We start from the raw sequence: 22,684 nt of genomic DNA, 5'->3' as shown, positions 1-22,684 counted from the left end.
GAACTATGCAGGATACGAAGGCCGTTGGAATTAAAAGACAAAGGCGCACTGGCAGAAGGAGACCTAGATAGCTTCGTAGCATGGTGAACAACTTATTCATTGGAAGTAGAAGTATCGACACGACATGACCACGAGATACCGCTGGGGCCAAAATCGCACCAGTGGTTCTGCTCAAGGGCGACAGTTATTGTAAGGTTAGCGTCAAATCGAGCATCTCAAATGAAAGGGGCAGTGCTTGGTTGGGGCCGGTAGGGAAGAAAGGGGGCCCTGTTAGAGAGAGGTGTCGAATGTTGGATCTAGTCACGTGGGTAATACATGGTCCCACGGACTGCAGCCATATATTGTTTAGTCATGTCCGTCCCGTTCCTATCATATGCAAGAGGGTTTAACACTGTATTTGAACCACATCCTAAACCTATAGGCAGATTTCTACAGGCCATGTCGCAGCCTTAAACCACCTTTTAACCACCGATTTATCGAGGCTCCGGCCGTGTTGAAGCAATTAATATACTCGCATAAAGCCCCCTATGTAGGAGTAAGCTTCCCGCCATCAGATTATCGTTAAGGCGATTTTCCACCTTTCTATCGCTGGCGTAGTCGATCCACGGGGACTGCGAATTCTCGCTCAGTTTTCGCGATATTAGGCTTGGATTACTCAGAGAGGGAGAGTCGAGAGTTTACTCTATTTCTCTATTTCTTCATTGGGTTTAGGCATGGTTAGTGTTGTGGTTTATGGTCAAAGTAAACGTGAGGTTTTTGAAAAAGTTGCATATGGGACCCTCGAGGTTCCGTAATTTTGTAAAAGAATAGTGGGGCCGGATATTCTTAATCTCAGATATTGTGGGGGTAGATAAGACCAAATTGCCGAGGTTCGGGAAATTGTCCTTTTCCTCTTTTCCGCTCATCGGCTGTCGAAATTATGGACTCTGCGAAACGAAAAAGAAGACGGGTTGCCGACGAAGATCGCAAAAGGGCACCCAGAGCGTATGATTATCCAACCTCGGGCAGGCATGTTCACTAACTAGCCCCAGGTGCGATCGCTGCAAGGCCAGGAAAAGCAAGTGTGTGGAGGTGACCCCGGGAAGATGTCAACGATGCTTTGCGAGTGGCTTGGTCTGCAAATTTGGAAGGTAGTGAATTCATTTTTGAGAAAATACCTTTCTAACGGGACCAGGGAGCGATCGGCTTCTATTCAGGATTCTGCATCTAGTGACCTCGCCGAACCTGGAGTAGTCAGTGCATCAAGCAACAGCCAATCACAACGACTGCCAGATAGTGTGAATCATAATGATCCACTTTCTCCGGCATCAGTTTTGTCTCAGAGGCTCGCCGAACATGTTGTTGCAGGTCAATCCAAAAGAGCACCATGGCCAAACATCCTCTCCCGCCTGAGGGAGGCTTTCTCGCTAGATCCAAATACTGGCCCTGAAGAAAAAGACATGGTCGCCATGCAAGCCGTGAGTGATATCGATATCTTGACTCTCAGCTCATGCGAACTAACGAATTCAAGCATATGACACGACCAAAAGCACTTCATCCATCTGAGATGGCGCGTTTACATGCAGCAATTGACGCATTTCCCCCACGCCCCATCGCCAACTTTTTGCTTTCGGTGTGCATTAAACATGCAACAGATACATTCTTCTATTTTGACCAGGGCCAAATATTGTCCGAGATTGACCAGTTTTACGTAGACACCACCTCGCCGTTGAGGTCTGATTTGAGCTTTGTCTGTCTTGTATTGGCAACATTCGCACTAGGCAGTCAATGGGCGCCACTAGAAAGACCAGATGAATATGCACTCGGCATACATTGGGATAATGATGATTTGGGCCAAGTGTTCTATACTCACGCTAAAACGCTTATCCCCGACTTGATTGATCGACCCTGCCTCCGATCCATTCAAGCGCCTTTCCTGTTAGGCGTCTATCTAATGCCAGCAAGTGCCATTGGGTCATCCTATATCTACATGGGCTTGGCATTGCGGAAAGCACTGGCATTTGATCTCCATCTAAACCCAGAGGATCAAGCAGTTGATGATCGGGAGAGAGAGATCCGGTGTCGGTTATGGTGGTCTATATATTCCCTCGAGAGGTTGGTGGCAGGACCATCGTCAAGATCAACCTCACTAACCGCTTTCAGGTGCAGCACTGTCAAACTAAGCAGGCCTCGCTCTATCGGTATCAATGTGGTCAAAGTGCCACATCCATCGCCTCTCCCAGAACTGGATCGCCTACAAAGATACAACAATGTTCAATTCCAGATGGCGTACACTCGCCTGATCAAGATCCTCGATCGAATTGCCGAACCGTGGTATGTTGCGTCAAATCCTATAGAGCAATACAAACTCACATATTATTCTAGTGGCGCTGTCACCGAAGCAGAACAGCAGTCAGAAGCCGAATATCTAGCTTCTGATCTTCGACAGTGGAAGAAGTCCTTACCACTAGACTTCAGGCTTGACAGCATGGACCCGAAAGACTCAAGATACCGCACGATCTTCCATCTCTATTTAAATTATTACTATGCGTGGATAACCATGACAAAAGTCGCCCTCGTAACCGTTGCCCGAACGAGCCTTCGCTGTCATATGCTTCCGACATCGCGCCCTCCTGACCCAAGCGAGGCTACTATGCGACAATCTCGATATTGTGCAAAGGCAGGCAGAAAGCTTCTCCTGCTATTCGAGAACCTGACACAAACCCGCAACATCACTCATTTCTCATTCACGGACTTTCAGGGTTGCAGTATTGCGACGATCGTGACACTAGTGGCTGGAATTACGGAACGCGACTCAGGATACAATGCTCGAGTTACATTTGGTCTAGATTGCCTTCGGAAAATGGCGGCTGGGAACATGACAGCAAAACTGGGGGTGAAGTTTGTCGAAGCCGTACGGTCGATAACAAACGAGGCCACGCAGAAACTCCATCAAGCGTCCTCTACAGCCAACGAAACGCAGGATGTAGAAGCTTCGGCTTCCGCATCTGATTACAACCAATGGGCCGAATGGCTTACTAGATTGGAACGCTCACGGACACTGGAACAAATAGCAGTTCATGAGATAGAGCCCGGTGTGCCGTTCTCACATACTGTACTGCACCCACAGTCAAACGAGAATACGTCCGACTGGAGGAGTACCGGTGAACAGTACATCTCGGAAATCTCAATCCCACAAAATCTAGCACATGGATCAACGACGCTGCGGGGGTTCCAGTCTACAGAGTACGACTTTCTGTCGGGACTCCAGAGTGATGATCCAACTTTTCTCATGGGTTTGACTGGGCTTGATGTCCTAGACTTCTCGGGGCTTACATAAACATCAAGGACGGTATGGAGGAAGAAAGCAGCACTATTTTTGACTCGGATATATTAATTTCTATCGTGACGATCACAACACGAGCAAGAAACGGACAGCTGTTAGACCAAATAATCATTGTACTCTCACGGGAATTTGGCCATCCTCTAGCAACGCATCCCATCTGCTTTTATAGACGCGACCATCCTTCATCACACCAAGCACATGTGCGTCAGGCCTATCAAAGACAGTCACATCCTCAAGCGGATTCTTGTTTAGAATCACAACGTCAGCATGGAAACCTTCCTTGATTTGACCCAGCTCATCCGCGCATCCCATCATCTTCGCCGGATTAACAGTTGCGCTACGTAAGATCTCGAGCGACGACAAAACCTGCGCCCGCAGTGCAAATTCGTGGGTCTGCGCAGAGCCCAGTGGACCCAGCAAATCAGAGCCATAGCACATAGTCACACCAGCCTCCGAGGCAATCCTCAAAGCCTCAAGGCCAGACTTGAACACGATTAAATTCTTTGTCTGCGACTCGATAGGCAAGTAATGCTTCCACCGCTCGGAAGCCATCTGAGCATACGTGACAAGCGTAGGGGTCAAGTAGACCCCCTTCTCAGCCATCAACTTGGCGGTGGGTGGATCGACGAAATTTCCATGCTCAATACCACGGACACCATTGCTGATACAATGCCGGATAGCCTTGACTGTATATGCATGAGCGGTGACAAAGGTCCCAGCATTATCGGCACATTCTACCATAGCCTGAATCTCGGCCGCTGTAAACTGGAGATGCTCCAACTTATCCGTTGGCGAAGCCACACCACCGGATCCCATAATCTTGATGAAGTCTGCGCCGCAGCGAATCTCCTCACGAACAGCAGCCATGCACTCAGGCACGCCGTTGCACAGGCGGCCTAGGTGATTATTGCTGTGGGTACCGCCGCAGCATTCCGTAGCCTCATGCGGGCCACGCAAATCGCCGTGTCCACCGAATTGCGAGAGGGCATGACCTGCAATGAAGACTCGCGGGCCAGGGAAGACACCGTCTTCGATTGCCTCCTTCAGGGCGAGCTGGGCACCGCCACAGTCGCGGATGCTGGTAAAGCCACGATGCAGCATCTGCGAGGCTGTGTAGGGCTGACGCAAGAGATGGACATCATTTGGGTTACCAAAGGCTTTGGATAAGTCGCTGAATCCTGGGACTGCACATAGATGTACATGGGCGTCGAACAGACCGGGGCAGAGGTATTTGCCTTGGCAGTCTATCGCTTCGAGGTTGATTGGCGAAGTTGGTATGGATGATTCTGGGCCGATGTAGGTAATTTTACCTTCAGTGGTTATAAGGGTTGTGTTTTGTTTGATTGTGCCTGATTCGACATCGACGATGTTGGCGTTGGTGAACTTATAGCCCCGTGGTGTGAGGCGAGTCCATGGCTTGATATCTGAGCCGGGGAGGGTTTGTGGCATAGTGGGCTTGTGAGATATATGAGAGAATACCAAGTAAGCCAAGATAGCGAGACTTTAAATATTTAATCAAAAAGTAGAAAGAAGTCCAGTTGGGAGACGGCAAATTGGTCGGCAACTTGGCCGACAGATTCCCGACGCCGTCGGGCCGGTGCAGTTCCCCACATATTATCCACTTGGGAGATAAGCCATCTTCTATATAGCCGCTGCGAAATCCGGGGCAGATCAGCTTTCCTTGAAAAATTGAACCTCCCTTTCTTGCTGTTTTGTTGCCAAGTCTGAGCTTGCCCAAATCTAAACAATTTCATTAGTATAGCAAGGGGCGTCAAGTCCACCCGCATTGATGGACAACTTGGAGAAGCGAGCTGCGAGCAGCGATAATGTCGATCGAACGAGCGGCGAAATACTTGAGCTTCGTGGAAGCTATACCGCGGAGGAAGAGAAGGTAGTCCTACGCAAAATTGACTTCGTCATTTTGCCTTTTGTAAGGAGTTCAAGCTATCTCCCGGGTTCTTTTTTCAGGCTAACGACGCATACTTCTATAGATGTGTTTCGTCTTTTTCCTGCAATACCTCGACAAGCAGAGTCTGAGCTATGCTGGTGTCTTCGGTCTTATTCAAGACCTCAACATGACCAGTTCGCAGTTTTCATGGTCGAGCTCAATCTTCTATGTTGGCCAACTGGTCGCCGAGTATCCATTCATCTATCTCATGAGCCGGCTCCCATTGACTAAATTCGTCGGCGCAACAGTGTATGTTTGCTATTGTGGAGCTACCATATCTACTCCTATTATGTGCTAACTACTAATTCAGAATTGTCTGGGGAATTGTATGCATGTGCCTCGCAGCGCCGAACAACTTCGCCGGATTTGCCACGGTGCGCTTCCTTCTCGGCTTCAGCGAAGGCGCTGTCTCGCCTGCCTTTGTCACGATCACCAGTATCTGGTACCGAAAGAAAGAGCACAATCTCCGTACAGCACTATGGATCTCCATGAATGGTCTGGCGCAAGTTATCGGCTGCTGCCTAATGTATGGCATTGGCAAAAACACCTCACTTCCAATCGCCCCCTGGCGTGTGCTATTCATAATCTGTGGCGCGATAACTTCTGCTGCAGGCGTGGCATTCTTTCTCCTTATGCCGAACGGGCCTAAAGATGCATGGTTCTTAAATGCCCGCGAGAGAGAAGTCCTGTCGTTACGCATGGCACAAGACCGAGATGGTGGTGACAAAGTCTCCTTTTCTGTTCCCCAGCTCAAAGAGACACTCATGGATCCCAAGGCGTGGGTTGTCTTTTGGTTTGGTGTCTTGGTATGCATGCAGTCACCGGTTTTGACTTTTGCGTCTCTTGTGATCAAGTCAATCGGTTATAATAACCTTGAGACCATGCTCTATACGGCTCCATCGGGAGCTGTGCAGGTTGCTTTCCTGTGGATCGGTGCTGGTCTAGTGTTTATCTTCCCTAATCAGCGAACGCTGGTCGTTCTTGTTCTTATCATTCCACCTCTGATTGGGACTGTCTTCCTGATGAAGTTGGATGTGACCGCTAAGTGGGGTCTTATTGTTGCCTCATGGCTGGTATGTATCTCCATTAACTGCGCTATTATCCTGTTGTTAACCCACTTTTCGCAGTCTTCATGCATTACCGCCTCCATGACACCACTTCTCTCACTTGCGGCGTCGAATTTCAAGGGAAATACAAAACGCGCTGTTGTGAACGGCATGTTTTTCATCGGTTACTGTGCTGCCTGCATTGCCTCCCCTCAACTATGGACTCACAGCCCTCGTTATACGGAAGGCGTGATAACATCCATTGTGACATGGTGTCTGCTTTTTGTGGTGGTGATCTTATTCCGCTTCTTGTGCATATGGGACAATAAGCAGCGCGATGAACAGGCTGCCAGTTCAAGTGTTCTTGGTGTGGATCAAGAGATTAAACTGGACGAAAATGGGTTGCCACAGACAGATCTCACTGATAAAGAAGACCGACAATTTCGATATGTGTGGTAGTCGATTGTTTATATTTGCTTGAAAAGTACTATTCTCGGAGTTTGATATGGTATTTGTATTAATTTGCTATATAATTGCCGAATTCTAATCCAAATGCTTCCTTTGTACCAATCCTAGATCTTGAACTGAAGGTCTTTCGGGGAGTCACAGGTCCTTCGTATTTTTAGCTTGAGAAACCCAGAGTACGCAAAAGGTAAAAGTATCCAAAAATGCATTGGAGTGTTAAATTCAATATAACGTCTACGCCATCACCTTCAGCAAAATATATCGAATTACTCAAATCTTGCGTCGTCTACGGCAGGTTTTTGGGTCCATCGCGCCAACCTATATATCAAGCCCTTACAAGCATGAGATTATTTCTCCGTTTGGGATAGTTTTATAAACTCGACATATGCCCTACTCCAACCTACAATATCTAAATCACTCGGACATCCTATAGAGAAAGTCTAACGCTACTATAAAAATCACTTTGTTGCCGTCTTTCTATCGGTCTTTTTTAGGGTATTTTCTGGAGTCTTTTAGAATATAACGGCTAAATACCCCTTAATATTGTTAATGAGCCACCTTTGATACGAACCATTTGTTTAAGAGACTACAGCGTGTTTCAAGCTAGGGTTCGGGACTGAAGGTCAAACAGTGCAGAGGTAAATCTGATTTCGAATATTACTGTACGCAATATGCACTTTAGTCCGTAGCCATCTCGGTGTTGCTAGGAATTTGTTAGGAGTGGTATACGCGGCTTAGCGCGGGGTCAGATCCTGCGGGCCTGATTTTTGTCTTCTATATTTAAGACATTCTCGCTTTGTCTAAAAGGAATACATTCACTGCTCTGTACCCAATTGGATGATTTCTAGGAATTTGTCACAAGTACGGAGTAGTACGCGGCTGAGCGCGGGGTCAGACCCCATCAAGCTGACTTCTATATCCTATATCATATACGCATTCTTGGCGTAGTCGCAAGGCGACCAACGCCAAGGCCAAATCAGTTTATGCCAAGGAGACTCTCTCTACATGGCTTGCTCTGCCGCTACTTATAAAAAGGCACCCCTTCTGATAGTTGTTAGAGCTCATACTTTAACCCAGTTGAATTCGACACTTCTTAACCAGTCAATTATCCACCTTATCAACCTTTATATTCTCTAAAAAGACACCATGTATCTTGGAAAGGTCCTCACCCTCTTCTGTCTCAGCTCTGGGGCCGTTTCCTACAAGATCCGCGCCTTTAAAGGCCGCAACTGCTCTGGCGAGGCCAAAGAAGTCAATGTGTGGGATAACACCTGTAGGAACACCAATATTTTCCCAACGAAGTCCTTTCGAGTCTTGGAGTATGGAGCTCATCGTCAGAGAGCAACATTTTTCCTTCTAGGTGGTTGCGGTGCTGCCTCATCGGCATCTGCAGATTGGTGGGCAGATGGTGGGAGTGACAAGTTCAAGAAGAACGCGTGTCTTGACTTCTCTGGGTGGCAAATGAATGCATATGGCTCGGTTTCATCATAGGCGCTACACCAGGTGAGTTTGTCCGATGATATATATACAAAAAGACAATCAGAAGCTCATATGTACTCCAATGCTTTATAGCGTACGACAACAATCAGACCCACCGCTTGAATCGAGTGGTGGTAGCAGATATGGTGTCGTTTTTGGCTTTTATGGTCAATTCACTCAATGTTGACTGTGGCTGTTTCTCACTGTTTGTTGGACTTCAACATTACTTCGTGTTATTGAAGGTCACTTATGTCATCTCACTCTCCTTGTGTGACCACGTCTTGCTAGAGCACTAGCTGTTAAATTGAAATACTACTCATTCTACTCAAAGCTATCCATTCTCTATATCTAGCAATCGCTAAAAAAAAAAATCGATGTTATCGGCAAGAGGGACAAGAACATAGTCAACTTTACTTTGTAAGTTAGGGCACTAGCAGCCACTAGGTAATCATACCATCCAAGCGGCCATCGGACGTATTGGAACTCATTATTTGGTATCTAATAATAATTCAGTCACGGATGATATACTCCGTGTTTTGTCGCTCGTCTTCGTGAGATGAATGCTATAACTGCGAGGACCGTATATGTACTGGTGCATTTTGGCCCGTACAGGAAATACTCGTGTGAACAGCTTGACTGTTTTACAACTCCCACTCAAGCCATACAACATGACTACAAATAACCACGATCAAACAGGGTATGAAATTGCGCAGCAACTTTTCCCTACTCCCCTCGCTTGCTCCTCGCTCACACGCCTATCCGGAGGTACGGCCAACTTTGTCTATCGGGGCATACTTTCCTCAAGTGGACAAGCTATTATCATCAAGCACACGAAGGACCACTCAGCTTCTAACTCGGATTTTAGAATCGATATCACGCGATGAGTTAGTTGCACTCTATTAAATGATTCTCCTCCGAGTCATACTGCTAGTAAATTAGCACTTCGAGGCAGCCATTCTACGAGCTCTCGATGGCCTAGCGATATATGTAACTGGTAAAATAAACGTTAGATCACCGCGCCTATTAGGCTTTAATCGGACCATAGACACCTAGGTGGTGGAAGATCTTCTAAATTCAATCGACCTAAAGAACTTCCTACACTTAGAGGTTTCTTATGACTTATCCGAATCTTAGCTGAGATCGTTTTACCTTTAGATGGCCGAGGAGCAGCTTATAAAAGAGCTTAGCGCTAATTAAGTGAAAAAGAACTTAAAGTTCTAGGTGGATTATACCCTACTGATTAATAGTATACTTTCTTCGATCTAACCTTTATTTAGATTAAGCTAGATTACTAACGTTATTTCTAGTGTACTTCTTCTAAACGTTCCTTTCACTCACTAATCTAAGACGACTATATTCGTTACCGATTAGGAAATATCGTAGATTAGAAGCCGCGTATTAGACTTAGGTCAAATAATTACTATGCTATATAAAATAAAGCTGTTTAAGAATATAGACGGCGGACTATAGATGTTTCAAGGGTTCTTAAAGGGATATAGGCACCTCGATAATAACATAGCATTTCGCACCGTGATTCACGTTAGTGTGTATCTGATTTACTTCGGCAGTAGAGTCTCTGGATAGGGCACTGAAAAGCAAATTAAGGAGGTTATTACGGTGGGAAGAGATTTGATCGTCCACGGCTGGAGGAAAGATAAGGCCTGGTTCGCGGACAGCACTCTTAGTTGCCTATTCACAGCTTAAGCTGTTATTAATTTATTATCGTAATTAGAGAACCGCCAGTTACAGATACAGAGCTCAATTCAAAGTTTAGCTGTACTACTCAATCTTAGACTTCTTTCGCTGCTAATTCTTTTCAATAATCTCTTCTCCTTCTCGGTGCCTGTCGCTAAGTAATTTCATATCCTCGAGCCAACGATACGTGGTAGTCCTCCTTTTCTCGTGGGGCTCGTCGCTCTATCCAACAATGTTCTTCCTCCAAATTCAGTAGTCGATACGGGATGTCCGAGTCTACTTTACCGTAGACAAATATCAGTTTAGGCCATGTTTTAAGGAAAGGCTCAGATATATCACGGTCATTGGTGTATGTTGGGGTCTGGCAATTGATCTAGAAGAGCGCACACCATGTATCAAGCTCAATCGAGGGAAGCACACCACACCTAGTTTAGTCTTTGTGTCTAGGTGAAGGACAAAAAGAGAATACACAAGTAAAAGTGCGCTTTTCAAGATTAACCAGACTTAGGAATCGAGCAAGGATCTGTTCTCTATCGATTACCAGTGGGTTTTCTAAATTCAGTTAGCCGCAGGAGCCCTACGAATTCCCATGCTCTCCCTCATTAAAATGAAAGCCACGTACTTCTTTCCATTCATTATTTTGGATATTAGCCATATACCATAAGCTCAGCGCTTAAGCATATATAAACAAGGCCTTATACCGCTCACCGTGTAGGAAATATATCCTCCGACGTCGCGCAGACTATTAAATTTCTTTACGATATCAGATAATTCGCATAAAGAACCATGTTATGCTTTTACTCTAGCTGAGGGGTTAGAAAGTGGCAGACCTATACGACAACAGAAGCCCAGTTAGATAAGGTAGGACTAGGGGGCAAAAGGATGCCTAGAAGCCAGAGTGGAATGACACAGACTTAAGACTAGCAAGCGAGGCTCTTGGTTATCATGGCATGGCCGGTAATAGTCATATGGGATCGTGCTCATTGGTGATGAGAGGGGGCGAGGGCTCATCTCTATGCGTTTTCATAGCAACTCTAAACTCTCCCTTTCAGGTGAGATACTCTACCTGGGTATATACTAAATGTTGATGGTAGCTGGTTAACCTTCTGCCGGGGAAAACCAGGTTGGCGCGATGGACCCAAAACCTGAACAGAGGCTGCATAAACTGTCGATGATTCGTATTCACAATATAGATAGTCGCAACAACATGCATGCATATATTATTTCCGTTGGAGCCACGATGCCACCTTACAGCCGCCCCTTGATGATATCGGCCGCACGCTCAGCGACCGCATACACGGTGCTCTGAAGGTGACCACAGACCTGGAAAGGCAAGACGGAAGCATCGACAACACGAACATTTGAGGTTCCGTAAACCTTCAGCGATGAGTCAACGACACCACCAATCTCCTTGGGCATCATGGCAGCTGTGCTAATCGGGTGGAAATTTGATCGGTCTATCCAAATGTCAGTCATTGAGTTCCCTCCAAGAACCTCTCAGCAAAGTAAGAAATAAACTTACAGTTACCCTTGATGAAATCAGTCCAGCCCTCGTCATCAGCATCGGCAGCAACAGTCGAAAGACCAGGGCTGGTTTCAGCGCCAGCCATATCAGCAAGTGGCTTAGTCTTGAAGACCTCACGAATAAATCTCGCCGCCTGCACCTGAGCGTGGAAATCAAAGTCCAACATGAAGTACTTGGGGTCAATGGTAGCCACCGCCGTGGGGTCTGCAGAAGAGAGATGAACGCTACCGCGAGAAAACGGAACAGACCCCCAGTATTCAGTATCGTACATGGGTCCGGAGGGCTCTAGCAAGATCTCCGCGACAGGAATACCATACTTAAAGATCAGATTCCACTGGATCTTAAAGAAGTGGTATAAGTCGCGGGCTTTGGTAATGTTGCCATTGGCGGATGCAACCTGGGCTGCATAAGCGGGGAGCTTGCGAAGAAGCTCGGCTCCGACAGCTGTAGAGTTGGGGAAGAGCTGGGCTGCTGAGGGGTAGGAGACGTAGTCGGCACTCTTGTTGTAGTAGCTTTTCTTTGAATCGAACTGGAGCCCGTTGTTCATTTGATCCTGCAGATTTTCACCGACAGTTGGCAGGTTAATCTTGGTGGCAATTTTGTACTTGGAAAGAATGCTAGTGGGGGATCTTTAGTCAGCCTTCGATCAAATGTCGAACCGCGTGGTATTATGCTTACTCTGGGTTTCCGACGCCAGAAAGCTCGAGCAGAACGGGAGACTTCAGCGCACCAGCAGCGAGAATTACTTCGCGGGTAGCCTTCACCACAGTGGTTGTGCCGTTGGAAAGAGTGACTTCGACACCACTTGCGGCAGCGTTGTGGCCATCCTTCCAAGTGATCTTGTTGGCGTGTGTGTGAAGCCAGACGTGGAGATTGGTTCTGTTATGGTAAGGATAATAGTAGGCACGAGCAGCATCCTCACGGATGTTGAGCTCGGAATCAACCGTCAAGGGGTACAGGCTGTATCCAACCATATCTCCGCCATTGGGGTCCCGGTTGTACTTAACAGGAACCTCAAGGTTCTGGTAGGTAGCGTTCATTTTCTGGGCGAGACCATCGTTCAACTGTGCTGGAGACCAACCGACCTTCAAGGGCCCAGTAAAGCCGTGGTAGGCCGGATCAAAGGCAACGCCCGATCCATCCAAGAATGGGTACTGTGCCGGATCTTGCAATTGCTCACTCTTCTTGTAGTAAGGGAGCATGGTCTTCCAGTTCCAGCCCTTATTTCCGACGGTCTCCCACGCATCGATCTGGGCTGCTTGGGCACGGAGGTAGACCATGCCGTTGATGGTCGACGTTCCTCCGAGTGCCTTTCCAGCACGCACCGTTTGTGCGGTTCCGCCAGCATATTCTTGGTCTGTCGTTTTATAGGCCCAGTCAATGTCTGTATTGAATGCTTTACCATATCCGAGAGTGTCGGTCACATTTGGGTTGTTATATACGGAGCCGCCGGCTTCGATCACAAGGACGGTGGCATTCTTTTGCTCGGACAATCGGTTTGCAACAACGAGGCCACTGGTGCCACCTCCGACGATAATGTAGTCGTAGGCCGAGTGCGAGGCATGAGGAACTGCGGCTGCTAGTGGAAGCAGTGCAAGGCCGATGAGACGCATGATTGATATAATTCTGTCGCTGGGAGAAACAAATGAAAATAGCCCTAGGGATATAACAGATTTTTTTAATTTTCCTAACAAGCTTCTTCACAGATAATTTATACTTCGGGGTCACAATATGATTTGCAAGCATCGCGATCCACTTTTGATTCGGAGAGATGTCGGAAGTCTTTGTTACATTACTCCGTAGACTAATCTCAACATGCGATATATACCCATTAGGAAAATGAAGAACCCATCATCAATCCGTTCCATAGACCAAAGCCGGACTGGATTGGCCGAAATGAGAAGACCCTCTAAATTAGCTCTAGATCCCCTGTGGCTAACGTTTAAACGTTCTTACTCATTTTTAGTCAGGAAGAATTAATAAGGGCATGCCGATCTTATTTTGTTTCAGAATGGGTCTCGGCATGCCGATGGACTCCGGACTCACCTCATTTATACAGGCTTTATTAGAATTCTTTTCTTTTTATTTCTCTCCCTTTTTTGAGTCTATAAGTAGTAATTGTCAGACTCAAAAGCTTTAGGGACAGTTTCGATATAAAATAAATGAGCTTTTCTGGGTCTAAAATGTTAGAGCAGCATTACTACTTTAATTGGTCTTCATCTCGGAGATTTGTATGTTTCATATATTTCTATCATTCTAAACTGGTAAACTTGTGAATATCATCTTTCTCAATGTATGCTAATTCCCAGGCCGCATTTTGCCTTCGGTTTCGAATAATCTCACTTTCTGCTTATCTGATACCTTCTGCTCAGTTTTGCCATTTTTATGACCATTTTTCATATATGGTTAGCAAGGGCATCACATCATTCTTCCATGTTGGCCGAGTCTTCCATATCACGCCCACCAAGGTCAAAAGTCCCAAGAACCACACCAGAGCCGGAAGATCCACTCCCAATATGTAGAGACGTGTGTCTTCCCGGTCATTGTCTTGCCGGTGATATTTGAATTTTCCTGCGTGGCAAACGCAGTGTTTCGGAATGATTTGGACATTGCTGCGGCCACAGTCTCCACGGTGCAGCCGGTAATGTTCGAGGCCGTGGATGAGATGGCCGGTTTCACATCCCAACTAGGGTAAATAGAATTTATGTTAGACGTAATAATCTTTCCAAGCCCATTGGCCTACATGCGACCCGTGAAGAGAGCGGGAAAGAACCCTTGAATCGTGTCTATTCTCTCTTGCGATATAATGGAGGTTTTGTTGTGCACTATGCCCATATCTGGTCTCCAGTGAGGTTGGAACCTGTAGTGACCGCGTAGCATGCTCTCATTTGAAAATTTTGCATCATGCCAAACACTCAGGGTTTCCTCTTGATATTCGCCTTCGATCACTTTTGCACGGTTAAACTCGTACTTAAAGTTTGCCTAGTTCCATATAGAAAAGTTATCTACCTACAGAAACTAGGAGGGAGAAAATATCTTTTAAGAAATCATCCAAAAACAATATCCAAGACTACTGAAAAGACTACACAAGGCCGCAGAATTAGTCGACGATTCTGACCATACTTGAATTCTATAGAATATAAGATTATTACTATGGGAGAAATAGGTCATGGCTCACTGGCGGTTGGAAACTGCCGTACCCACCCCCTTATTGATCTCTATCGCGGATTGGCATATCGACAGCCGTATGAGCTTTGAATATGGCAGAGTGGAGAGGTGGACCAAAACCCAAAGTTCTGCTATCTTTTTACTGTTGTTATTAAGATATTTTCGTCTACCCAAAAAACGTGATGTGTTTTTGGAATGTCTAATATCAAGTAAAGCAAGAAGCCAAACCTATCGCAAGCTGCTGCTGCCAGTTCTGATAAAACATATTGACCACTGTATGTGATTCTGTGCCTTTTTATGGCCTTGGAATTACTCATTCTATGATTCCCTGTGCTTTTTGGATGTCCTTCTTGGTACGTAGAGAGAAAATACAGCTCGGCCAATCTCTTATTCAAATGTTCATATAGATAACCGCGAAGGATCTGGTTACTAATAGAGCCGTGTCAAGGTAGATGACGCCTCAGTGTCGATATCGTGGAGTCCACTGACTCCATAGCTCAATGCCGGACATAAAATATTCTAGCCCTTTGATGTACATTTCCAATTCATGTCTCGGGCTTTCCGTGCGAATTTCATCGCTGGATTGCTTGAAAGCGAGCTCCAATTCCCGACAGTAGCTATACATCAACCGCTTGCAGGCTGTATATGATAATCCTGTTTCGTTGGCAAAAATGTAGATGGCGGAGAATGGCTGGGCACCATCGGTTGGGTTCGCCTGGTATACTTTCCATTCTCGCTCCCAGCTATAGATATCATTCATAGCACTGACATGCCTAAATGCGGTGCTCTCCAAAGCAGTGGTCTTTTTGAGTTCAGCGGTAGTGAGACGGAACTTGGCACCGAATCTAATTAGAGCTGTGTAGAGTCTAAATGGCCGTCAGTGTCTAGCAATCTCCGAAAATGAACAGCAGCGACAATACATACGGTCTACCCACGTCTATCTCCCTAAATTTGAGGTACGCTCCGAGGGTTTTTATTGTGGACCTCTCCTGGGATGTCTGGGCCTGCACAAGTTGACAAAATCCCTGGGCAACATCATTTGCTAGAAGCTCGTCCATACTACGCATGGCCGTGACAGTATCGTGAAGCATCCACTCAAGACAGATGCGTCGATCGGGGCTCGCTGTCCCAAGAGCAATTTTCATGACCCGGTCCCGATACGACAGCATTTGTGTAAAACTCATTTTTTCAAGTTGATCTATCTTGAAAGTCAATCGATGTCCAAACCCAACTTCCGGCCTAGGGTCTCACCGTCAATGAGTAAAGACAAGTAAAGCATCTTGCATGTCACATCGATGCGATCATCTAGCGTTAATGGGAAGAAGTGACTAAAGGCGCGGGAGAACCCAAGACCAAGGAACCCCTTTTTCTCCTTCTCGCTGGCAAAGCTCCAACTGTTACCGAAATAAGGCTCAACTTGAGCCTGAATTCGTTCCCATCCTAATGGATGGGTTTTAGATTCTAGTTGGCCTGCTGGAATCTCGCAAGGGACATTTTGTGCTGTCGAATACTGCCTGACCGATCTGTTTATTGAGTAGATCTTGGGTAAACAGACCCGCCGATTGACAGCCAATGTCACATCAAATTGGCTTGCATTTGCCAATTGTTTCCAGGTGCATGCCCTTTGAAATTTATGCATTGCAACTTCTGTCAAATGCATTCCATTGTGGCCTGGTTTTTTTTTGGTTGGCGATTGGCCAGTCTCTCAGATTTACGCACGGACCATCAAAACGTGATGTCATCAACATCAACCGTGGTCCATGTCACTCTTCTTTTTACGCTTATCTCCAAGTCTACTCGCTTCGTACAACCCAACATTTACTCCTTAAATTTTCATGCAGGCTGAATGCCATATTGAAATTAGTCGTACCCCCACCAATCCGATCAGTGTTTGCGAGAGAGGCCACCAGCTTCATACTAACATATGGTTCCAGCTTCCGCTGCTGTCAGCCATCAAAGCTCTCTGCAGGTGGCCCTCCGGCGCCTCAGTGCAATTAAAATAGACAGTGGAGGATCTCCCATCAATTCTTTGGGTCTCTCAACAAAGTCAGGCACTATGAACACACCGTCAAACAACCCACAGCGTGCCCCATGGCGCGATCTCCTTGACTCCCAACTCAAACAAACACCAGGATATGAATTCACAATTGCGACTATTGGCTACGATGCTCAACAACGTCCTGTACCTCGCCTGCGGACTTGCGGCTGTCGTGGTTTCTTCCCAGAACTTGAGCTCCATTCTAAGGGCCAGGAAGCTATGGATCAGCAGGTGGAAGGTGGTGGTAATCCACCCGTATTCGAAAGCGATATGCTATCATTTACCACTGATGCTCGAATGGAGAAGCTTCCTCAACTGGAGTCCTCGGGTCATGCAATTGAAGTTGTGTTCTGGTTGAAGGGTCTCATGACTCAGTGGCGCATCAAGGGAACGGCATATGCAATTGGAGACCCACGTGGAGAAGATGCACAGGAAGAGAAGACATCCCGAACTGAGATCAGAAAGGCATTGAGGGTGAAAGGGGATACTGACAGCGATATTGCAAAGTGGACATGGCAAAAGGCTGTCACTAAGTACTTTGCGAACCACTCCCCTGTCGCAAGAGGTACGTTGTCATGATATTGGTTATTGAGTGCAAGTGTTTTATTCTACATTCTCGTTATACCAGATCAAAAAGCCATGTTGCCTGTCATGACCAGCTCATGCTGACTGGGAATCTAGGTTCTTTCCGAAACCCTCCCCCTGGGCAACCTAGATCCTCAACTTCCAGCCAATTGGATCTCAAGCTAGGTCAAAAAGTTTTGGACCTCCATGATCCTGTTGCAAGGGCAAATTTTCGAGTTGTCGTCATTCGTCCCGAGCAGGTCGAGCGTTTAGATCTTACCGATCAAGAGGATGGTAAACGATGGAACTGGACATTGATTGGCGGAGACGATGGTTCTCAGTGGGATGAAATTGAGGTATGGCCGTGATTCTACCAATACTGCTAAGGCGCTTGTTCTGTACATATTTGGATCAACTCGTATCCAAATAATGTGTCACCGCTACCTTATTTTGATATTTGCAAGATATGGACCTACCTATACTGGATGTTCTCATCTTGAGCTGTAAGGCTCTGTATCTATAGGCTTTAATGGAACATCCTTAAAAAAAAGTTGCAAGCAAAGTGTTGGTGGTTACCGTGGGGTCGTTATTCAAAGATGCGTCGAGTGACTGGGCTTTCCGAATTTGCTTGGGCTGTCGGTTTGTCGTTTTGCTTTATGGTTGTCGCATGCCTGAAAGAACCTTCACTTCTGCCAACTCGTCGCAACTCGCCCGCTGCGCTTAATCCGCGTCACACCCACGACAAATAGCTTTCACCTCTCTTTTGTCCCCATCTTATTAGCAAAAGTGACTCCCCTCAAACCTCATTTTTTCACTCGCCTTATCTCAACATAATTACTGACAACCGGCGCGTTCAAACAGTGTCTGACACCGAAATGCCTAACGACAACCCTGCCTGTGCTGACTGTAAGGCCAAAAAGAAGCGGTGCATCCACCGTAACCAACCTGTGACAATCGCCGAGGCTGAAGTCATCCCAGCCAGCATGTCTCCCCCCTCCGATCCTGCTGTTCCAACTCCTGCTCCCAGTCCTGCCCCTGCCGCTCCTGCTGCCCCCGGCGCTGCCACCCGCGGACGCCGCAAGGCCACCGAGATCGCCGAGACCAAGCCCAAGGTACGTGACATAGACCTCTGACATTTCTTTAGCTTCACCAAGCTAATATATGGTGTAGGAGGCGAGCCCCGCTCCCGCGGACTCCAGCGACGAGCTTTCTTCTGTGCTCTCCGAGGCCGAGCAGAAGCCAGTCAAGAAATCCACCAGGCGTAGTTGCCGTGCCAAGCCCGCCAAGTCCCAGAACGGGATCCCTGACTTCCCCGCCGATTCTCTTCAGGCTGCGTCCACCATGTCCGTCCACCGTGTCTGGGCCCGTGAGCTCGAGACCAACCTCGAGGAACTTCAGAGGAACATGCAGACCTTTGATGAGGCTCACCGCGCTACCATGGCCTCTGCCCAGAATATCCAGCGTACTGTCGAGGGCTGGATTCAGACTTGGTCCGCCACTAGTCGTTAAGTTTTGTTAACGTTCATCATCGCACCTTTCCAACGCCTTGGTCCTGATTTGGTTCTGATGCTTTGGGGGTGGATATTTCCGATCAGTTGAGATGTTGCTCTAGTGGGGGATGAAAACCAGTACTTAGTTTTCATCCGAGGAAATCCTTCCAAGCCACGTGAGATATCGGCCATGGGTTTGTTCTGTTTTCGTTTCCATTGACACCTCAACGGATTTTCAAAGTCGAATCGTCCCCTGTAAATGTCCCCTGTAAACATCAAGCCCTGTAAACATCAAGCCCTGTAAACATCAAGCCCTGTAAACATCAAGCCCTGTAAACATCAAGCCCTGTAAATTCGACGTATATGTTGTAGGCTTCAATGATTTGCCCCCAACCTTGGACACTAGAATCCTTCAAGATTTATGTACATCACGTGTGAGCCTTCTCGACCTAGAGACTTCAAACTGGAAATGTTTGAGAGTTGTCGAGTCTGGACGGGGATCTGATACGAGGTACCTAATAGAGGAAGTTTACAATACCAATATGCCCTCGATTTACACCAGCCAACCACGGCCGTTTATCATGCGGTGGGGCCTCCGGGGCCCAACCACGGACTCTCCCGGGAGTTCCGCGGGATCGTCCGGCTCCCCCTTTTTTAGTATTTGACTTTCACTCGTAATTCCTTATGGTCCCCGAATCCCCGGCTGGTCCCCGAGCCGTTACGTGTCAAACCTCACTTAGGAAAGGTACCCGTTCCTATATTATACAGAGTTCTCTTTTCTGTATAACATACAATTCAATCTTTAGGATTCTTCATATTTCGGTTGGGAGACTTAAATTGAGGAATGGGTGGCTTGGAATGTTTGGATATTCTTACTATATACTCCGTATGTACTGGTCAACTATGTTTTTTTAGATGATCATGATCAAACTACATACAACATACAGTTAAAAGTAGTGTACGGAGTCCCAGGCAACTGACACATGCATCCTATTTCACCGCTTCAGTAATAGGATAAGCGGCCCAATCACATATAATTTTGAATGCGGCCCTAGGACTATCAAAATACAGGGGTTTCCGTACCAAAACTGCCTAGCCCCATATAAATTTATAATGTCGGTACATCCCACCAAACAAAGTATTTACCATACCAATACCACATCTTCAATTTCTCTCCAAGGTTCTTTTCTTTTCCCCTCTCCTACTTCACCGTCACTTGCATTGCTGATCTTCCAACGCTTGAGGGGTTAAGAAAGTCCTTCTCTTTCATCTACTTTATCTCTACCCTTACGGTCGGGCCCACGATTTACGACGAGACGACCACCCGAAATACTCACATATAATACTTTGATTGGATTTCGACTGCAAGCGCGGACTGAGAGATTCAACATTTGTTATGGCCATGGCATCGATGGATGCTCTGGGGACATTCACCCACATGAAAGACAATATTCCTGCATGGATCACTCGCGTTTCAGATCTTGCCACACACACTCATAAAAAACACAATGAATACTCGGAGGCTTACAGACGCCACGCAAACTTCAAGCCTCGCCGACGGAAGAACAGTTCCGTTTGCTCCATTCATGTCGATGATCTCGTTCCGATCGCACAAAGAAAGAGTCCCAGCCCAGAACCCGTGAATACACAGGATGCGCCCGAGCAAGGTCAACGTTCAGGTCGCAAGCGCACTACCGATGAGGCCCCCTCAGTCGAGTCCACTGAAGAACACGCCTTGGTAAGCACACGGCACAATGTCATCATCGAATACGATGGCCATACACAGCAGACGCTTGAAGCAATTGTACGGGATATTGGGATTGCCAGGAACAACATCAGACGAAGCCAGATGGCACTGATGCCGCGTACTGGGCTGCGCGCGGGCCTGTTAAGCAAAAGCATGAATTTAAATATGTCCAGTGCACTGGGACAGACAGGCCCACTTTCTTGTGTTCACAGCACCCGGACTACATCTGGACTGGTCGGTATCTCGGGGACCAGCGCACGGAAAGACTCACCTTTTGACTTTGCCGACAAGCAACTGGAACTTGCCCATTCACTTTGCGAGACGGCAGCTTACCAAGTCCTTCGATCTGGCGACTGTGGAACGGAACTGGACGGCGTGGAAGAGAAGTTCAAGATGCTACTCGAGGCGGCTATCAACGAGGTCGACCGTATCATGGCAGAAAAGAAACAGCAAGAAGAACACGAACAAAAACAACAAGAAGGGACCGCAGAAGAGGGACATCCCAAACCGGCCCCTAGCCCCTCTGCGGCGCGACTCGCCAGAGTTGCTGCCATTGCTGCGAACAAGCCCTCCATGACCATGGCAGGTACCATTGAAGTCGACGATAACTCATCTATCTCGGCTGAGTCGATTGACCTATCTGCATTCCGATCCTCTCGGATCCGAGTGTAAACACAAACACTGGCACAGCCAACACTTGACCTCATATTAGCGATTTAGCGTGTGTTGAAACCCTTGCAAAACCATTACAGCCAGTTGATACCTTTGAATTGTTGAAAGTCTCATTTCTTTCTCTTTGATTGGCGTTTTTTCCTTTTTTGGCCTTTCGGCATCTTTGGTTGCGATTTGATTTACAGTTACGGGGGCGCACATACCAGTTACTCTATTCATTCCCTTATTTGCGATTTTTTTACTTCCTACTGTCTTTGAGCACATTTTCCGATCTTGCCGTTAGTGTTTGGAGTATTTATCTCCTGTCTGTCTCTTGCATCAGCTCATAACTCATTCCCAGGGGAGCAGGGCGTTGGAATCGGCGTTTTTACTGCTATTTATGTTTTTGCTTCTGTCCTTGCCCGTCCTGCGTTTATCACACCCATTCTCCGTAAATATTTATGGCAGGAATTTGACATTTCATGGATTTTCCGGCTTCATTGTCAACCTTGCATATAGGGTCTTTCTACAACATACAAAGGAATTGTACGAAGTCGGAGGCGTGACGGCTCCAGCCTCCCATGACCGATTGATCCAAGTTTTGCCAATAATTAGAAATGTACAATTGTTGGTCTTGGCTTCCCTGCAATAATCCCAGGCATACGCAGCTTGGCAATGTCACAATGTGCATGGCCGTTGCTGTTCCCTGTCACGGCACGGCAAGGCAACGGGATGCGTGTAGTTTGGTTCAATGATTCGCCAAGCAAAAAAAACTTGCCCACAAGGAACAATGGGGCTGCTCCGTTGTGGGGTCCGGGGGCCATTGAGTGATTGATACCCAACCTTCCCAGTTCAACAGTCTAACATAGTCTTAGCGTGGAGACAATGATTACAAGTGGGGCGGGAGGACCATAAGGGGGAAACTTCAACTCTTTGGAGTACGGAGTATCCCACGTGTGAATCAATGATTACGGGCGGCATCCACGCGGACTGTTGATGCGGCAATCTCCTCGTTTCGTATTCAAAATTGTGGCGGTACGTGTCATGCTATATATCTCCACGGAACCATGTGTGTAGTACGCATGGACGCATGTGTGGCACAACCTACGGAGGGTGAAGTATATCATCCGACAAATTGCTCTGTAAAGGTATCTACTTTATGCTTAGAACAGAAAAACAATGTACGTATTTTTTTGTATGCATTTATTAAAAGGGAGTTCAACCAAGGCATAGTATGTGGCACCGGAAGCTAGGTGGGAGGCGTCTTTTAGTACAACGTAGTATGGTGAGGTGTATGTTGGACATGATATTCCCCAGCACGGTCTAGACACACATTCTGTCGGTCCGATCATGGATGTTGCAGGTGGAATAATAATATATACAGTGGCTTCCACCTGGCAGAATTCAGATGCAGGGTTCTTGCTTCTCGAATATGCATACTCCCTGCAAAAGTACATCCTTGATTACAGACTTTGATTATTATACTCCGTACAGTCTGTGTTCTATTCCTCCTTCACTCGGCCCCTCCCTGGAATACAGTCTC

General features: G+C 46.9%; 10 protein-coding genes across 10 annotated transcripts; 7 read left to right on the top strand and 3 right to left on the bottom strand.

The window, feature by feature from the left end:
• Positions 1-919: 919 nt before the first annotated feature.
• Positions 920-3,319, top strand: N7447_010909 (fungal specific transcription factor domain-containing protein; the record flags this gene model as incomplete). Its single annotated transcript, XM_057235171.1, has 4 exons — positions 920-984; positions 1,175-1,457; positions 1,511-2,094; positions 2,143-3,319. 4 exons carry the CDS (start codon positions 920-922, stop codon positions 3,317-3,319), a joined length of 2,109 nt encoding a protein of 702 aa, XP_057080489.1.
• Positions 3,320-3,433: 114 nt separating this feature from the next.
• Positions 3,434-4,774, bottom strand: N7447_010908 (metal-dependent hydrolase family protein; the record flags this gene model as incomplete). Its single annotated transcript, XM_057235170.1, has 1 exon — positions 3,434-4,774. The coding sequence occupies one exon, from the start codon at positions 4,772-4,774 to the stop codon at positions 3,434-3,436; it is 1,341 nt and encodes a 446-aa protein (XP_057080488.1).
• Positions 4,775-5,087: 313 nt separating this feature from the next.
• On the top strand, positions 5,088-6,778 carry N7447_010907 (uncharacterized protein; the record flags this gene model as incomplete). Its single annotated transcript, XM_057235169.1, has 4 exons — positions 5,088-5,255; positions 5,317-5,522; positions 5,584-6,346; positions 6,401-6,778. Coding segments are annotated over 4 exons (1,515 nt in total), but the record flags the coding sequence as incomplete, so codon positions are not given.
• Positions 6,779-7,930: 1,152 nt separating this feature from the next.
• Positions 7,931-8,275, top strand: N7447_010906 (uncharacterized protein; the record flags this gene model as incomplete). Its single annotated transcript, XM_057235168.1, has 1 exon — positions 7,931-8,275. The coding sequence occupies one exon, from the start codon at positions 7,931-7,933 to the stop codon at positions 8,273-8,275; it is 345 nt and encodes a 114-aa protein (XP_057080486.1).
• A 1,458-nt stretch (positions 8,276-9,733) lies between these two features.
• On the top strand, positions 9,734-9,967 carry N7447_010905 (uncharacterized protein; the record flags this gene model as incomplete). Its single annotated transcript, XM_057235167.1, is given in 2 exon segments — positions 9,734-9,835; positions 9,848-9,967. The coding sequence occupies 2 exon segments, from the start codon at positions 9,734-9,736 to the stop codon at positions 9,965-9,967; spliced, it is 222 nt and encodes a 73-aa protein (XP_057080485.1).
• Positions 9,968-11,206: 1,239 nt separating this feature from the next.
• Positions 11,207-13,096, bottom strand: N7447_010904 (GMC family oxidoreductase; the record flags this gene model as incomplete). The annotated part of the gene is made up of 3 exons (XM_057235166.1): positions 11,207-11,415; positions 11,481-12,100; positions 12,162-13,096. The coding sequence occupies 3 exons, from the start codon at positions 13,094-13,096 to the stop codon at positions 11,207-11,209; spliced, it is 1,764 nt and encodes a 587-aa protein (XP_057080484.1).
• A 2,015-nt stretch (positions 13,097-15,111) lies between these two features.
• Positions 15,112-16,290, bottom strand: N7447_010903 (uncharacterized protein; the record flags this gene model as incomplete). Its single annotated transcript, XM_057235165.1, has 3 exons — positions 15,112-15,496; positions 15,576-15,849; positions 15,903-16,290. 3 exons carry the CDS (start codon positions 16,288-16,290, stop codon positions 15,112-15,114), a joined length of 1,047 nt encoding a protein of 348 aa, XP_057080483.1.
• Positions 16,291-16,707: 417 nt separating this feature from the next.
• Positions 16,708-17,621, top strand: N7447_010902 (uncharacterized protein; the record flags this gene model as incomplete). Its single annotated transcript, XM_057235164.1, has 2 exons — positions 16,708-17,254; positions 17,371-17,621. The coding sequence occupies 2 exons, from the start codon at positions 16,708-16,710 to the stop codon at positions 17,619-17,621; spliced, it is 798 nt and encodes a 265-aa protein (XP_057080482.1).
• Positions 17,622-18,128: 507 nt separating this feature from the next.
• Positions 18,129-18,762, top strand: N7447_010901 (uncharacterized protein; the record flags this gene model as incomplete). Its single annotated transcript, XM_057235163.1, has 2 exons — positions 18,129-18,365; positions 18,424-18,762. 2 exons carry the CDS (start codon positions 18,129-18,131, stop codon positions 18,760-18,762), a joined length of 576 nt encoding a protein of 191 aa, XP_057080481.1.
• Positions 18,763-20,139: 1,377 nt separating this feature from the next.
• N7447_010900 (uncharacterized protein) lies at positions 20,140-21,162 on the top strand (the record flags this gene model as incomplete). Its single annotated transcript, XM_057235162.1, has 1 exon — positions 20,140-21,162. The coding sequence occupies one exon, from the start codon at positions 20,140-20,142 to the stop codon at positions 21,160-21,162; it is 1,023 nt and encodes a 340-aa protein (XP_057080480.1).
• Between the last annotated feature and the right edge of the window lie 1,522 nt (positions 21,163-22,684).

This window comes from Penicillium robsamsonii (genome assembly GCF_028829455.1).
Source record: "Penicillium robsamsonii strain IBT 29466 chromosome Unknown utg000008l_segment0_segment0, whole genome shotgun sequence".
NCBI lineage: Eukaryota > Fungi > Ascomycota > Eurotiomycetes > Eurotiales > Aspergillaceae > Penicillium > Penicillium robsamsonii.
This window is presented reverse-complemented; position numbering and strand designations above follow the sequence as displayed.